This window comes from Neolamprologus multifasciatus, chromosome 15 (genome assembly GCF_963576455.1).
Source record: "Neolamprologus multifasciatus chromosome 15, fNeoMul1.2, whole genome shotgun sequence".
NCBI classification, from domain to species: Eukaryota; Metazoa; Chordata; class Actinopteri; order Cichliformes; family Cichlidae; genus Neolamprologus; species Neolamprologus multifasciatus.
The window spans coordinates 22,268,677-22,285,989 of record NC_140453.1 but is presented as its reverse complement, the minus strand read 5'-3'; the positions used below and the strand labels follow the sequence as shown (position 1 = coordinate 22,285,989).

The 17,313-nt window shown below is 40.6% G+C and overlaps 1 protein-coding gene across 2 annotated transcripts in view; it reads right to left on the bottom strand.

Moving 5' to 3' along the window:
- galnt14 (UDP-N-acetyl-alpha-D-galactosamine:polypeptide N-acetylgalactosaminyltransferase 14 (GalNAc-T14)) overlaps positions 1–17,313 on the bottom strand; it is a 224,094-nt gene that overhangs the window by 10,886 nt on the left and 195,895 nt on the right. For both annotated transcript variants that reach the window (XR_014869623.1, XM_085134251.1), the window contains exon 14: positions 5,914–6,033. Coding sequence is in view for 1 of the 2 variants with exons in the window: in XM_085134251.1 (XP_084990377.1) it covers positions 5,914–6,033 (120 nt within the window). In the remaining variant the exon portion in view is untranslated. The remainder of the gene's footprint in view (positions 1–5,913; positions 6,034–17,313) is intronic.

Here is a 17,313-nt window from a genome sequence, read left to right as displayed (position 1 = left end):
TAAAAAAGGATAAGGATGCTTTCAAAGATTCACAGCAAACAGGAAGCAACACTAAAATAATAAATCTGCAGGTTCACCTGCTTGGCAGGTGGTTTTGTTTTGAGCATCTTGGAGGACATGCCACAGATCTTCTGTGAATTCAGGCTGTCTCACTGTCTCTTTGTGAAAATGCAGACCGGCTCCACGATGATAAGATCAGCGCTCTGTGGGGGCTAAACCATCTGTTGGAGAACTCCTTGTTTTTCTTGTGGCTGAAAATAGTTCTTTATGACTCAGGCTGGATGTTTGGGCTTGTCGATGTGCTGCAGAATGAATCTGGGGCTGATCACTGATGAGCCTCGTTGATGGATTTGCAGGAAATATATCTGAACATCTAAAGTGCACCTCTGCACTTTCTTATCATTTAAATCTCAGGTGAATTTATCAAACAAATGGCTTTTAGTTTGTTTTTGTGTGTTTGTGTTTTTCCCTCTTGGTGAATAGAGGACACGTTGGGAGGTTTGACAACTCAAACCTTTAAAAGAGAAGTGAACACCAACCATTTTCTGACTCATGCACTCTATTCAAAAATAAATCTGGTTTCCAGCATGAGGCCCATTCACTTTTTTCTGACAATATTAAGGTTGCTGCTCCTTCTCACTCTGAACATCTGTGACTCCATCTCTTTAGTGCTGTGTTTTTTTGATTTGACTGCAAGTTGTCGTTCTAATCCAACAGACATGGCACCAGGAACAGAAATGAGTTCCAGGAAAAAACAGTCTGGTGCCTCAGAGGAAGAAAACAGATTTGTGATAGAGAAACATCCTAAGGACGTGACAGAAACACCAACTTTCTTTCAATGTTTTTGCCTATCTTTACCTTGCGACAAGTTGTGTTACTAACCTACTGTTCAAGAAAAACCACAAGCTGTGATTTATATCTGGTTAACACAAGCCGATATGCTTCTGTGAAAAACTGAAATCAGAAAAAGCTGAGATTTTAAGTAATCTGTCACAGTAAAATATGCGAGTGGAAGTGTGTGACAGGAAGTCTAAGTATACAAAATAAACACACTCCATGCAAAATCACTCAAATGTTAAAGAATAAAAATGTATCCGCTCTCAATAAATCCTCAAATAGTTCACACAGGAATTTCTGAAGAACTTTGACATCCCAGGATGTTGCCTGGCTTGAAATCAACAGAACATCTTTTGGGGTTTTAAAGATAAAAATAGAGCAACACAGCACCTCCAGCAAATAAGAGCTGGAAAAAAAAGAAGTTTCTGAAGAATGGAAGAACATCCCTCCAGAAACCTACGCAGCACACCCTCATGTCGAGGACAAGTAAGTCTGCCATCAATAATAAATGTGCACATGCAAAGGAAAAAAGTGCACTGCCTTCTGAGGTCCTACTGCAGAGTTTCTATTTTTAACACAATAACAATGAAGTTTCAGTTTTCAGTCTAACGTAAGAGCAGATCTGACCTTCATGAAGGTCAGACACTTAAATGCATTGGTCTCACGATAATGTTCTCTATACATTAGAAAGCTTGATGGTGTTTAGATTTACTTTCACTTCTATGTGCACCTTGAAAATAGATCAAAGTTGTCCTCATTTGGAACTTTAACTTAAATTGGGGGCACAGAATGTGTCAAGAACAAGGGACAGGGATCTGCATGAAAGAACAATTCATTATGTATTGTGTACAAAAGTACTGAGCCATGGATCCTAAACACTTCCACTTACAGCTGATCGTGGAATATCTAGGAACAACAAAAACAACAGAGACACCTCAGTTGTTTTTCAGTGAGCTCTTTAGAGCGACCCATTCTCTCAAAAATGCTTGTAAAAGCAGACATCATGGCTAGATGCTTGATTTTATACATCTGTGGAAATGGGACTGAAAGAACACCTGAATTCAAAGATGAAGAGGTGTAACACAGTACTTTTAACCATAAAGTGTATGTGATAATAAATAAACACAGTGTAGAAAAAAAAATCTGGCTTGATTTTGATGCTCATGTGCAGCAATACGCCATGCAGATGGTGTTACATGAAACTCCTCCAAGGTTTAAACTTTTTTCAAGTTGAAAAGGTGCTTAGCAAAATGGTAAAACTGATCCTTCTAATAGCCTCCTTCACAGAGCGAATGTTTAACCATCACAAATAAAGTTTTTTTTTAACAAAAAAATATTTTAATACTATTAGGTAGCTATATTAGTAAAGATGTCTTTTCTAATATGCAAAATAATAAGAAAGTAACAAAACATATAAAAACTTGAAGTACAAGTACATTAAAACTGTACTTGAGTAAATGGACAAAGTTACATTCCACTACTGGCCCGATCCATGCCCCTGACCCTCCTGATTGGTGTGAGTGTTCCTACACGTCCCTGCAGTCATGCGTGGGTGAGTAATGCTTATTTTATTATACTATTTTCTTGTCTATTTGCAGTCCACATGGAGGAATGAAGCACTGGTGGCCTTGCAATACAGTGGCTGCATAGCCATATTGTATGAAGAGGAATTTTATAGTCTTCTTGCATGCTGGGCTTCTACAGATGTGTGTGCATCTGCAAAGAAATAAAATCTGTGGTGCAACTGCCTGTGGTTGTAATTGTATGCTATAGGAGGTGTTTGTCACTAAAACTGAGGGTCAGTGGAAGTGTATGTGACTGGATGCTTATTCTACTGGGTTTGTGAGTGACCAGATGGCACTCAGCGCATGTTAATCAAAGTGTTTGTAAGTGTGAATCTAAGTGGCTACATTCTCTCAGCTCCTCAGGTCAAACGTATTTTTTCCCTCTCATACTGAACGGTCTACTCTCACCTTCTCTTAACCTCTCTCACCCTGCCTCTCTCTCCTTCTCTGTCTGTCACGGTCTGTTTATTTCCGTCTTCACCACTCACTCTCACTCCCCGTTTTGCTGTCTTCCTCTGTGTCTTTCGTCCCATCACCGCGCCCACATTTCTCTAGCCTTAATTTAACCTCTCTGCATTTTCTCCTCTCTCTCTCTCTCTGTCTGGGTCTGAGTCTCTCTACCAGTCAGCTCTGGGCTGTTTCTCTGGTGGATCGCTGTTCTAATTAGCTATCATCCCTCTACTTCCTGCCTCTGACACACAAACACGCACGCACACATACGTATGCACACTCTCAAGTGGGACATGTGACAGCACTTTGTGTGTGTGTGTGTGTGTGTGTGTGTGTGTCTCGGTACAAAAGTTTAAAAGTTACAAGAAAGAGATCCGCTTTAGTGGCTCAGCTAAAAAACACAAACAAAACATACACAGTGACTGGTGTGTGTGTGTGTGTGTGTGTGGTTTCAGTCCTTTAATTTAAGTCTCAAGGACTCCAGCTTTAAAACACCTGCCTGTGTGCTTTTTGTGTTCAATTGTCTTCATCATTAGCCACAAACCTCCGTTCGTCCTTCCTTCCTTTAATTCCTCTCTTTTCAAACTGTTCCTTTCCCTATTTTGGTTTTCCTTCCTTTGTTCCCTTCCTTATTTTTGTTTGCTTTTTCTTTCCTGCCATTTAGCCTTCCTTCCTTTCCACATTGTTCTTTATTCCTTTTTCTTCATTCATCCTTTTTTATTTAGTTCCCCAAGCTACCTTATTTATTTCCTTGTCAATGTCCTCTTTCCATTTCCCCCATTTATGCATGTTTGTTATTCATTCCTTCTTTACATCATCCATCTTTTTTTCCTTCCTTCATACAGCTCCCCTCCTTCCTTCCTTCCCTCCCCTCCCAATTCTTTCTTCTTTTCTTTTATCCATACCATTTCGATAAATTTATTCTTTGTTTGCTTCCTACTATTTAGCATTCCTTCCTTTCATTCACTGCTTCCTTCCTTCCTACCTCCTTCCTTCATTGCGTGTCCCATTTACACCTACCTGCATGAATTCTTTCCTTTCCCTATTGTTTCTTCCTCACTTTTCTTATTCTTTCCTTCCTACACCTGCCCTCCTTTCTTTCTCCCTTTTCTTCCATGCCACATTACACTTTCCTCCCTGCCCCTATCTTTTTTCCTTCATTCCTTTCCCCTGCCTTCTTTACCTGTTTCCTTCCTTTTTTCCTATCCTTCATTCCTTTCTTCACATCATTTTCCATTCCTTCCTTCTTTCTTTTTCTTTTCTTCTTTTCATGCCCCCACGGGCTTTCTTTTCCTTCCCTATTCTTTCTTCCTTTCTTCCAATCTTTCTTTCTTTTCTATACCTTGCTTTCTTCCTTCTTTCTCTCCTTTCTTTGATGTCCCCATTATATTTTCCTTCCCATATCCTTTCTTCCTTCATTTCTTTCCCATTCTCCTTTCCTAACTTCCTCTATGTATTTCTATCATTCTATTTTCTCTATCCTTACATTCTTCACCTCTGTCATTCTTTCTCTCCACATTCCTCATTTTTTTAAACATTGTTTTCCATCTTTCCTCTGTCAGTTTTGCTGATAAAGATCTTTTTGTTTGCTCTTCCTCCTGCCTTATCTCCAAACCCCTCTCCCCAGTGTACTGAGAGTGTCTCCATAAAGAGCACACGTGCAGGAGAGTACGCTCCTGTCCGTCAGAGTCACATCCAGTTAACAATCCAGAAGAACAACAACTTTCTCCCCAGATTCCCTCAGCTGGCACATCTATTGTATCTGAAGTTTTTGTCTCGTTTGGTGACAGCACATCCTCTTCTGCCGCTGCTGCCGCCACAGGGGAGCTTACTGCTGAGGTATAAAAATATGCAGACCCCTAGAAGCCTGAGCCTCACTCATGAAGCCTAAAACGGGGCGGACTGTTCTTCAGGTGAGGAATTAAGTGAACAAATGCACAAAGACTCTTGAATCCTGTGACAAGATTTATTTTGATTTATTGTGTTTACTTTTTGCTCTGGGCTTCTGTTGATGTACGCTGTGTGCTGCAGCGATGTGTTATATGATGAACGGCTGCCCTACGAGGTCATTTGTTTGTTCTTTTTCTTTTCTTTACCTTTTTCTCCTTTCACATCCGCATTTTTTCCTCCCTTCATTCTCTTTTCTTTTATCAGCATTCACCCTTTATTCTTTTATCATCACACATCAACATTTCCTTCAGCCTCCATTTCTCCTTCTCTTACTCCTTTAGTCTTTCTCCTCCTGGTTTTAGCCCCTTGTCGCTCCCCTCATTACCTCTCTTTTTACTTCAATTTCCTGTCTCTCCTTTTTCCCCCCGCTTTTTGCGCTTCAATGACTAATGGATCAAATAATGCATAATAAGAGCAATGACGAACACTGAGTGAATCATACACCCTAGCACCTGTAGATGGTTTTTAATGTCTGATCCTGCCCACGTGTCCAGTAGATTCTATTAATCCAGATGGGATGAACACAAATACACACGCACACGCAAATGAACATTTACACATAGGCACACTTTTGCAGAATTTTCCATGCAGACTGAACAGTTGGTGGGGTGTAATGAGCTAATCTTCTGCAATACCTCTCCCTTAACTTCCTCTCCTCTGTGTCCCTCTGCCTTTCTATTTTCCTCATCTTTTTTTTTTGTCTGTCTAGCTTCACCTTTCCACCTGTGCCTCTCTCCATCGCTCTCTCTCTCTCTCTCAGGTGATTTATTGGTTGTCAGGTCGTTCTGTGCTGCAGGAGCTTCTGGGACGCCGTCAAGGTGCCCAGTGGTCAGGTAATGACAAGAGCGAGTGTGTATGTGTGTCTGTATTTCTAGCTACCTGTCCAAAAAACTGTCAAGCATCTGCTCCTGCAGAGTGTGTGTGTATGTTAGTGTGAGTATGTGTGTGTGTATAACAATCATCTTTAGACAAATTTGCCTTCAGATTAATTAACATTTAGATTAATTTATCAGCCATATGATATACGGTTATGACCCGCTAGCAGATACGCACCACCTGTCTTCCTCGACTGTGTGTGTCTGTCTAAGTGTATGCGTGTATGTGCTCAGACCTGTTTGCCATCCGCCATGTTGCAGGGCAGCAGCAGGACCTGGGAGGCAGGGAACGTGGTGGAGACAGACAGGCAGTGCTGCTGCTGTCGGATCTGCTGTCCGTGAGTGTACACCCACTCCTGCAGAGAGGAAGATTGAGTTAATCATTTTTATCTGCTCTGAATTTTGAAATGCTGTGTGTGGGTTTGGTTTTTGAAAGCTGACATTTTCAAGTGCAGCCCCGCCTCTGGTGTTGTTTCTGATAAGCGGTCATGAAGATAAAGTCATTAAAGACAGCACAACAGCGGTAGAGACAGGTGGAAAAGCAACATTAAATTGGTGTGAATTTAATCCTCAACTCCCATTGTTTCTTGCTTTGCACCAGACCTGACTGCAGGGATTTGCTCCCATCTGGCTACAAGAGTATCGGTGAAGCCTGGCTCGCAGTTGGCATTGCAGTTCAGCACAAATGTGCTGAATGGGGAGGAAATTAGGGCTCTATCCGGGCCAGCCATCCACAACAAACTGTGAAAGCCATTTCTTTTTAGACCAAACAAACAATGCTGACATGCTTGTCAAAGCAAATGGTTTAAATCGTCTTAACCGTGTTTGATTTTGATATATCTTTATTAGAATTAAAGGGCATTTAACAAACTAGGGATGATCCTGAGTTTTCATTTTAATATGAAAATACTGAAAAAGTTCCTGCAGCTATTTCTTGCATTAATAAATATATATAAACAGTCACATGACAAAGAAAGTTTTCACAGGATCCTAAAAGGTAAAAAGTATACTCCGTGATATTTTCCTTCATACTTCAGTCAAATTTGTCTTATAAGGAGAAATCTTGTAGAGAAATGTTGCCTCTTTTTTTATGACACTGCTTTACTTCATTGATGTTTGCAGGCATTCATTTCTGCTCACCTCTCTTAAGGTCCTGCCACAGCATTTCAGTCGGGCAGAGGTCTGGACCGACTGGGCCATTGCAGGACCTTGATTGTTTTTTTCAGCCATCAGTTGCATATTTGCTGCTGTGTTTGTGATCACCGTCCTTTTGCAATGACCCAATTTAAGCCCAGCTTTAGCTGTTGAACAGATGGCCTCACATTTGACTCTAGAATACTTTAGTATAAAGAAAAGTTCATGGCTGATTGCATGGTCCGAGTGATTACAGAGCAGTTTTGCCCAAACAGTCTTTTTGTCTTCCATTATTCAATTTTCACCAGCTTATCCTTGTCCAGGTCATAGGAGCAGCGGTCTAAGCAAAGATGCTCAGACCTTCCTCTCCTGTAGAACTGCCTGAAGGGCTTACTGTGAATAACGAGCTAGCAACAGATGCAAGGCTTAAAGTCAGCGTTTTCAATGTCACAAAGATGACACCTGGCTAGATCACCCTGGTAACTATAATGACACATAACCTTGTCTGAAGCAGGCAGTGTTACAAGTTTCAGTTAAAAACAGCTTGAAATGATACATTTTATGGATTGTATTTAGAAAGAAGTCCCGAAAGAAGTCCTGCTATCAAGTTACAGACTGTGTATCTCATTATCAGCATCATCTTCAAGTATTCAGTTGGTGAAGCAAAAAATGCATGAATAAGTTTTTTTTGTTATGTTGTTTCTTTAAACTGCTGGAATTGTATAAAATAGAGCAAAAAATAGAAAAATCAGTCAATCCATTTGTAGCATATTTATCACCAAGAATAATCAGTCTACAAAAACAATCTCACTAAGCTCCGGCCACAGATACATTTCTTTCAGAAGCCTGTGAGAGAGTATCAGACCTGTGTAGCTCACTGTGTAGCTCATATTGTATATCAAGATTAAAGTCAGACAATATATAACTCACAAAGCTCGAACGTCTTGTCCAAAATGATTATATCAGACTCAGTCCGAGTACCTTTTTTTTTTTTTTTTTAATTTAAATTAGATAGAGAGTTGCAGACAAACATTTATGAGCAATGTTTAAAACAGATACTTAGAAAAACAGATCATGTATAATTTAATATTAAGCTGCTGAAAGGAGGAGTGCATAATGAGGAATATCTTTTACTTTCCCTGACAAACTGGAAAGTAAAACATATTACATCCAGAGTCCAGAGTGTAACCTGCTTTAATTGGACAGGAATTTAAGTGGGTGGATGGATGGATGGGATTAAACCTTTGAGTGTGTGCTGGTATGTGCACACCAGTGTTGGGTAAGTTACTTTAAAATAGAAACTTAGTTACATTACTAGTTACTTCTATTAAAAGTAACTCAGTTACTTCAAGTTACTCGTTACTTTCAAAGTAACTAGTTACTAGGGAAAGTAACTTTGGTTTTACTCAGAATTCTCTTGTTAATGTGTTGCTTCCATAACTTTGGCAGTCTTCTAGCTTGCTTACTTGCCACACGTGCACTGTGCCACCTACCAATAGAAAGGAAAAGATAATATGCATATTTCCACGAGAGAAATCCCACGCCTGGACCGTCATTGACTGCTGCCATGATTCTAGCCTACGTCACAGTGTCATGTGCGCCTTTTACATCCAACACAAAAACTGCAGTCGTGGTGCTTTGATTGTACTCAGAACTCGGAAATTCTGCCTTCTGAATAGGAAGATGTAGGTAACACCAGACTGCAGATGAGCTGCATACAGGGCTGGACTGGGACAAAAAATTGGCCCGGGCATTTTGACTAGAGACCGGCCCACCATTATAGGAAAAATCATAAAGCCTTTGAATGAAAACAAACGCTGTTGTGACAGTGATGTTCACTGTTTTGATGGTATATATGCATCAATCTATCAATCGTTTGTTGCAAGATTCAGATAATTATTTTTTTAAAAGCTAGACATTTTAAATGAGAATAAGAAAGAAAAGTATTTCTTTGTGCCCACCTCTCCCTGTTAATGCCCTACCTGGCCCCCTGGCAAAACTTTGCTAGATCCGCACCTGCACAGTTACCAGCTGTCAGCTACATAAAAAAGGATCCTGGTGTTATTTGTCTCTCAGAAACAGTTCATAACTTCCCTTCAACTCATTCATGTCACCTAAAAGGTAAACCTGTTTCTCCATCACCTGTTCAGCTCTGATGATTCAGTAAGGACATCTCCTGGTTTCATCTTCATGTTTCCCTCTCACCAGATAACCAAACCGATATCATGACCAGCAGCTTTTTTGCAGCTGTGGCTCCAGCAAACATCAGCTGATACTAGAAATTAATATTAAATAAATTCTAACAACAGCTGATCAAGCTTAAACGTGCTGCTGTTGTTTGACGTGACATCGGCTGGTTTCCTCTTTCTGGCGCAAAGTGGGCGACAAACAAACAAGAGAGCCGATCACCTGATCATTGATCAGTTTTCATGATTGAAGTAGAAACAGGAGAGGGAGGGGGGAGAATGAAAGAAGAAGAAGCAGCTGTGCAGCGTAAAGACAGAATAACTCCAGCTTTGTGCCTTTTTCAATGTAGCTGAATTACGGGACAAACTGTTCCTTTTCACCTCAATAAGAAACGCGTAATATTTTCTCTGAATACCAGACGGGACGGTTGGCAACTCTAATAACTTATGAACAAAATAAAGTTCAACATCATTAACTTCATAGCACCCACCCAGCTGTATAGAAATTCCGTCATGCTAGCTAGTACGCAGTACGGAAAAAGTCAGAATAACGAAAATAAACTCCACCTAAACTTGGTTTATATCTGACCCAGATAGACTGCAGGTCATAACTTCTTACCTGAAGTTCAGTTCACACTTGGACCGGCGGCCGCCTCGGGTCTCTTTTCCTCCTGCCTCCCCTTTCTCTCCTCCACCTGCTGGCCTCCACCACTTGCTAATGTTACTGAATCTGTGGAAGCTCCGCGATAGCCACCACACGAAGTAACGAGTAACGACCCTATCTAAATCCCAGTAACGACTAACGCGTTCCTGATTTTGGCATAATAACTAGTTACCGTGCTCGTTACTACAATAATAACGTAGTATTACTTAATAACGTGTTAGTCCCAACACTGGTGCACACACAGTAGAGAAATCACACTATGATTAATCAAATCATGACACGTCTAGAAGACACTAATATTTAAACGTCTTGATGCATTCTCAATCATCCAGGAAAATAAATCTCCAAAAGTTGATTCTGTTCATCTCGACGTAGCGTTTTCTGGGAGAACGCTACGTCCAGATGAACAGAATCAACTTTTGGAGACTAATATTTAAAGCACAAGTTAAGGTGACATATTTTTACATTTTCATTGATTTACACAAATACTTTTCATAAATCAATTGAATTAGCTTTTTTAATGGTCATCAATATATGATTAGCAGTTACTACAAATGTGAAGTCCTGCAGTCTGCAGGGAACTGGTGTACTTTAATAGTCTTAGTTACTAGTTAATTAACATATTACCATTTTATATTCAACACACATGAAAATTGCTACTCAACAGTCAGCTTTATATTAAATATGATTAATCATAAATAGTATTAAGTATAAAATCATTAGATATCACCTTACATTAGATCAGCTTCATTGAGGAAATTGTACATACAGATGAATGTATAATCATTAAGAAAAAAATACTAGATTTTACATTGGTACAACATTTAGGGTCACATTTCCAAATTATGAGTGATTTTGTGTTTACAGCCATTAACATGAAATTTTCAGCTCTGTATTTGTGATCTGTACTGAAGCTTTGTTGCTTTTACCTAAACTCCAAACACTTATTAACACATTAATTTTCTGTTGACTTGCTTTTCAGTTAATCATTAAATCTTTCAATGAATAAGTAATGTGTTTTTTAAACTCCCCCCCCCCCCCCTTTCATTTCATATTCAAACATTATTAACATAATCATACTCCTATAAGTCTGCTGACTTGACCTTATAAAATAATGGAGGTCGAGAGTCAGATGGCAGGACAGTGGGAGGTCTTTTCAAACCAGCTGGGTGATTTATGACATTTTATCTTAAATATCTCAACGCTGCGGGGTGTATTTCATCACATGATTGATTTATTGAACTGCAGCAAAGAGAATGACATTAGAAGTTAATTGGTCCTGCAGCTCAGCACATCTTCTCTCTACTGGAACGTCCCAGGATTCGTACTTAAGAGTCAGTGTTCAACAATATAAAACCAGTAACCTCACCACTGCTCAGGCTGGGATGTAACTAACACACCTGTTTTCCAATGACAATTTTAAAGCATTTTTAAATCAGTCAAGATCATTGTTGTTATTACTGTAATAATAACAATAATAAAAATTTGAGCACATTTCTATTATAATTTTCATAGATGCATATTAAATAGCTGGGCCACAGGATCCCGCCTGCTTTTTCTTTTTCTTCTTCTGGTGAAAATGTCTTTATTTAAGTAAAGAAAGACACGAAAATCAGGCACTGACTCACACTTCAACATTTCTTGGAATATAAGGCAGTGTGGCCCTCACGGGGGTCCTGTATTACTTACAAATAATTATTCCTAACGTTTATAATCTCTTGGCCTCGCTGCTGACTCATGCCTTATTCTTCTGTTTTCTTTTGAATTTGCCTGGTTTCAGACGTGAGAAAAGGATTTTTATTATTTCAGATGTGTTCCAACAAGATTCGACTTTCTGCACATTCCTGACATGTCACGTATGCGTATCTCGGGAATATTTTTAGAAAATCACCACCTGCATGTAAACACGTTAAGCAGAGGTTGAAGCGGACTGCTAACTGTGATGGGAATCAGGCTGTGGGTAAACACGCTCACTGGTTATGCTGTTAAACATTAAGCAGGTCAGCGCTGAAACAAGGTCTGCATGCTCAGCACAAGTGTTCCCCGGATGGCTAAAAGGTTAAAAGCAAACTGGACTTTGGCTCAAAATAATTATGACACCTGCAGCTCTGTGTACAAAGCTGTGAGTGTAAGCTTTATTCTTTCCTGAAAAAAAAAGAAAAAAGAAAGTTGCCCGATCTACTTTCTATTTGTGTGCACATTCAGAGTCGACAGCAGAAATGATTAAAGTACAACTTCATGCCTGTGCACTTATTACATTTGGAGCAAATTGTGTTTAAATTCATGGTTTTGTGGCTCAGTGGGTTGGATTTCATACCCATCATTCTCGTACCTCATCTTACATTTCTGCTATGCTATACAGTTGTCCACCTCCCATTAATACACTCATATAATGCATTTGAATCCTTGCTTTGCAGGATTCAGTTCTAGTTTCTGCTGCTGTGGGTTTATAAATTAGTCTCTCTGCCTCTGCTATTGATTTTTATTTCCTTGTATGTGAAAGTTGGTGCAAAATGGTAGGTTTAAAGACATTTTTCTTTTCTTCTGATGGACCGAAGTTTCAGATTTTTAAGCTTCAGAGTGGCTATTTTTTGTTCTTACATTGCATTATTTATACTACTAATGTCCCATATTTGATATTCCATTATTATTTCATTACTTATGGCAAAAAACTCCTCGTCAACTTTCGAGTTGATGTTCTGTGGGAGAGCTTTGTTTTCACTTGCTATTTTGCATTGCTTTCACTTCATGTTTGGCTGTCTGCGCTGGTAATCCAGCATCCTCATCTAACAAATTGGAAGAGAGACCAGGGTTGAAACTGGGACACCCCGAGTCCAAAGTGAGACAAACAAAGACATTTACAAACTTCTTCACCCTCATTCGACAATAAAGAACCACTGAAAGGTTTGGACAGGCTAAGAGGATCCAAACTATTGACTGGTACTGTATATCAGCTGGTGGAACCATTCTGGCCTCTGCTATGTTACTCAAACACTAACACAGGTTTTGCTACTATTTAGGAAACTACTATTCAAATTAAGATGTGTGGGCTTACAAAACATTTGCATGACTGACTCGTAGCAGTCATCGATAAGTCTGAAAGTAGACCCCACTTTACCACGTTACTGGAAATGTGAGTAATAGCTACAAAATGGACGTTACATTAAATAAGATTCCTATCTGTGATGGAGAGCATAAGTCCATAGGGAAAGGTTTACAGAGTTTCAAATAAAATCGACACAAATGTCATTTTCTCAAAGATTTCTATACAATCTTTCTGAAACAGATGAATGAGTCATCCTCTGCTGCCCATGAATCCTCGTGGGTTTGTAAAAACTCAACATCATAATGCACAAAGTATTAATAGTCTTGAGTCACTCTCCTCTCTCTCCATTCTGCTTCCATAGAAAAAGGTGTTTGGATATTGGATGCTTTTTCCACTCACTTTTAGTCCTGTCCTTGGGTGGGGCCATTTTTAGAGGAACATTTTTTGTTTGTTTGCTTGTTAAACCACTTAACACTGACTGAATGGTGAATAATTCAAGCATAAAAAAGACAACCAACTCAAGGGATGAACCATGGTTTTGTATACATGCAACAGACAACAACATCCCGTTTCAAAACACATAATTTGTTCACACGTCTTTAAACAAATCTGCAGAAAACATCTAAGATAACACAGTTAGACAGAAATGAAATTTTAAGTAATACTAAGTAGTAGTTCCACATCAACAAGATGACTCTCAAGAAGCTATTAGCTAAAACCTTGGCATAGCTCAGGACGGTGTGCAGTCTGTCAAACAATCTCAGGAAACTGGACAAATGGAGGTCAAGATAAGTTGCAGGCCTACAAATTCTCTACACCCGATGAACAGTATCTAAAAATTATATTATATTAAAAAGAGGAAAAATCCAGCAAAGACCTGACGCTGGACCTGAGGGAACCATTGGGCCCTTCAGCTGATCCATCAAACGTTTGCTGAAGCCTCATGAGAAATCAATGTCAATATCAATGTCAAGAAGCCATTCATAAGGAAAGGAAACAGGGAGGGAGGGCTGAGGCATGCCAAATTACACAAGAACTGGACTGAAAATTAATGCCAACAAGTCTTACGGAGTAATGAAAATGATGAATTGTCAATATGTATAGACGAGGTCAAGAGACAGATACAATGGAATCTCTCTTACTACATTAAATAAATTACATTTTATTTATATAGCAACAGCTTTGGCCTTATGAAGACTTTATTAACAAATTTGCAATCAAAAGGTATCTTGCCAAGTTCAGTATTTATATTTGATTACAAGGCCCGTGTTATCAGTGACATATGGCTAAAGTTGTCTCGTAAACTGGGTATAAAAAAGACAAAAACGATACTGGGATTAACATTTATTTCAACTGTGATAGCTATCACATCTCTACCCCCGAGTACTATTTATGGCACAACCTTACCAATGAATACAAAAACAAACCCACTACAGGACTACTGCAGCGTGACTATGCTATGGCTACCTGCTTGAATTCACCAGTGACTGGATAAACATTTATTTTCACAATTTCTGATTTCTGAATTGACTTTTATCCCTAAAAGAACTGATATCAGTACATTTGTAACCACCTGAGCATGGCATGATTTGGGTTTGGTTAACTACACTTGAAGCTACATTGATAAAAGTGAGACACTATCTTACAGCCAGATAGTTTTGAAAATTATATATCAGTATCTAACTTTGTCAAGGCTCTCAATTTTCTGTTGAGAACAGCCTTGACAGGACATGATTATAACTATACCTCAATAGGAGTAATGACCAAAACCGCAGGTAAATTTAGTAATTCATATTAGAAATATTTCATTTTATAGTAATTGGGCTGCTTGAAAACCTTAACATGACAGAAGGGGAAATGAATTAAAATTCAAAATTATACCCACCTGGGAGCTGCCCAGTTCAAACCAGACTTCTGAACACGAACAAACAGGGATTAAGAGCCCCCCTTCAGGCCTTTCTCTTGCGTTGCTGATTACTGAGAGTTTCTCATTCACATTCACACACATCTCAGCGGTTCTCCCTTTGAGCTCAGGGATCTGAACCAGCGACCTTCCAGCCACAAGCCAAGCTCTCCAGCCTTTAGGCATCCCAGCTGCTGACACATTTGCTTTCTGCGCAGCGGCTTGTTTAGAGCGAATCGCAGCCTTCACACTTGTTCTTAACATGGAATAATAAGAATCCTACGGGTATTAATTATAGCTCAGAGAAAGGAAAACACACACACACACACACACACGCTCCTCAGCATGCTGCTGTGTAAAGTAAGTAAAAATGAACATAGTGAGAGCAGGTCAGACATACACACATAAACACAGAGAAGAGTAAAAAATAACTGGCTGAACACAAACAAGACATTTTCACACTCGCACTGACGTCCTGTGAATTTACAGCGAGTGACAGGGTGCCATGTGTCCTGCTCCTGCCTGCTCTATTTCAGCAGCACCTTCACCTAAACCAAACAGTCAAATAGTGAGAAAATATATGACCAACTATTTTCTGTTGTGTTCTCCAGGTCAGAAAGAGAAGCTTCAGATTTTTTTTCTCTTTAAATCCTGTCTGTACATGCAGATTTTATATACAGCATGCACAGGTAGCAAACACAAAAAAACACACATTTTAAAACCTTAGTGTGTTTTAGGGGAACAATTTTCTGGAAAATGGCAAGTGAGAGACAATAAAATGAAAGCTGGGGTTGAGCAGTATTTCCTCATCCTTTTTCTTTCTTTTTTTAAAAAATCCATTCAGCCCACCATTTTGCACTTGCAGCTTTTCCGCACAGTCACAATCAGGTGAAAGCCACTATAAGAAGAATTTTCCATGCTATTGCAACAGATTTCAAATTATTCTCATGCCCTAAAGTTTTGAGTTTGGCAAACAAAATGCTGAAGACTGAATTTTTCATGTGTTACATTTCTTCATTCAGCTGCTTCCTTTAGGGGCCGTGTTGGCAGCAGATCATCTACCTCACTCTCATCCTCCATCCTCTGTCCCACCAACCCCCTGCATCTCTTCCTTCACCGCATGAAGGTCTCTGTCTTTTCCTCCTGCCTAGAAGCTCCAGCTTCAACATCCTTTGTCCAATATATCCACTATAATAAAATAAATCTCAACCTGAGCCGTCCCTCTCATGTACTCATTCCTGTCCATTCTGGTCACTCCCAATGAAAATCTCAACATCTTCAGCTCCGCCTCATGTCTTTTTATCAGTGACACCAACTTCAAACTACACATCACAGCAGGTCTCACTATCATCTTGTAAACTTTCTCTTTCACTCTTGGTTCTATCCTTCTGTCAACCAGACATGCATCTCCACCAACTCCACCCTGCCTGTACTTTCTTCTTTCTTCACCTCTCTTCTGTACTGTCCCCTGCTTTGGATGGTTGACCCCTTCACACATCACTTTTTAAAAATACTGTATTATTATGAAGAAAGAGATCTGCATTTCAAACATTTTCTTGCTTTGTTCTTAGATTTCCATAGATATAGCATCAATGCAACTTTTGTAAAAGTTATTTCATCCATCCATCTTCATTCGCTTTATCAGAGGCCGGGTCGCGGGGGCAGCAGCCTAAGCAGAGAGGCCCAGACCTCCCTCTCCCCAGCCACCTCCTCCAGCTTATCCGGGGGAACACCAAGGCATTCCCAGGCCAGCCGAGAGATATAATCTCCCCAGCATGTCCTGGGTCTGCCCCGGGGCCTCCTCCCGGTCGGACATGCCCGGAACACCTCACCTAGGAGGCGCCCAGGAGGCATCCTTGTCAGATGCCCAAACCACCTCAGCTGGCTCCTTTCAATGTGGAGCAGCAGCGGCTCTACTCTGAGCCCCTCCCGGATGGCCGAACTTCTCACCCTATCTCTAAGGGAGAGGCCAGCCACCCTTCGGAGGAAGCTCATTTCTGCCGCTTGTATCCGCGATCTCGTTCTTTCGGTCACTACCCACAGCTCGTGGCCATAGGTGAGGGTAGGGACGTAGATTGACCGGTAAATTGAGAGCTTCGCTTTTACACTCAGCTCCCTCTTCACCACGACGGACCCCAATGCGTCCTCCCCCGCCACCTGATCCAACTCACCACCAGGTGGTGATCAGTTGACAGCTCAGCCTCTCTCTTTACCTGAGTGTCCAGAACATATGGTCGCAGGTCTGGTGATACGATTACAAAATCAATCATCGACCTACGGCCTAGAGCGTCCTGGTGCCACGTGCACTTATGGACACTCTTATGTTCGAACAAGGTGTTCGTTATGGCCAAACTATGATTTGCACAGAAGTCCAATAACAAAACACCGCTCGGGTTCAGATCAGGGAGGCTGTTCCTCCCAATCATGCCCCTCCAGGTCTTGCTGTCGTTACCCACGTGAGCATTGAAGTCTCCCAGCAGGACAACAGAGTCTCCAGGTGGAGCACCTTCCAGCACCCATGGACTAAGGCCCAGCCACCAGACGCTTGCCCTCGGGCACCCTCCCCGGGCCTGGCTCCAAGGCGGGGCCCCAGTAACCCTATCCCAGGCAGGGTAAACTGTTCCCTCGATGTTCTCTTTGTCTGGTCCCTCACCCAGGACCAATTTGCCATGGGAGACCCTACCAGGGGGCAAAAGCCCCCAG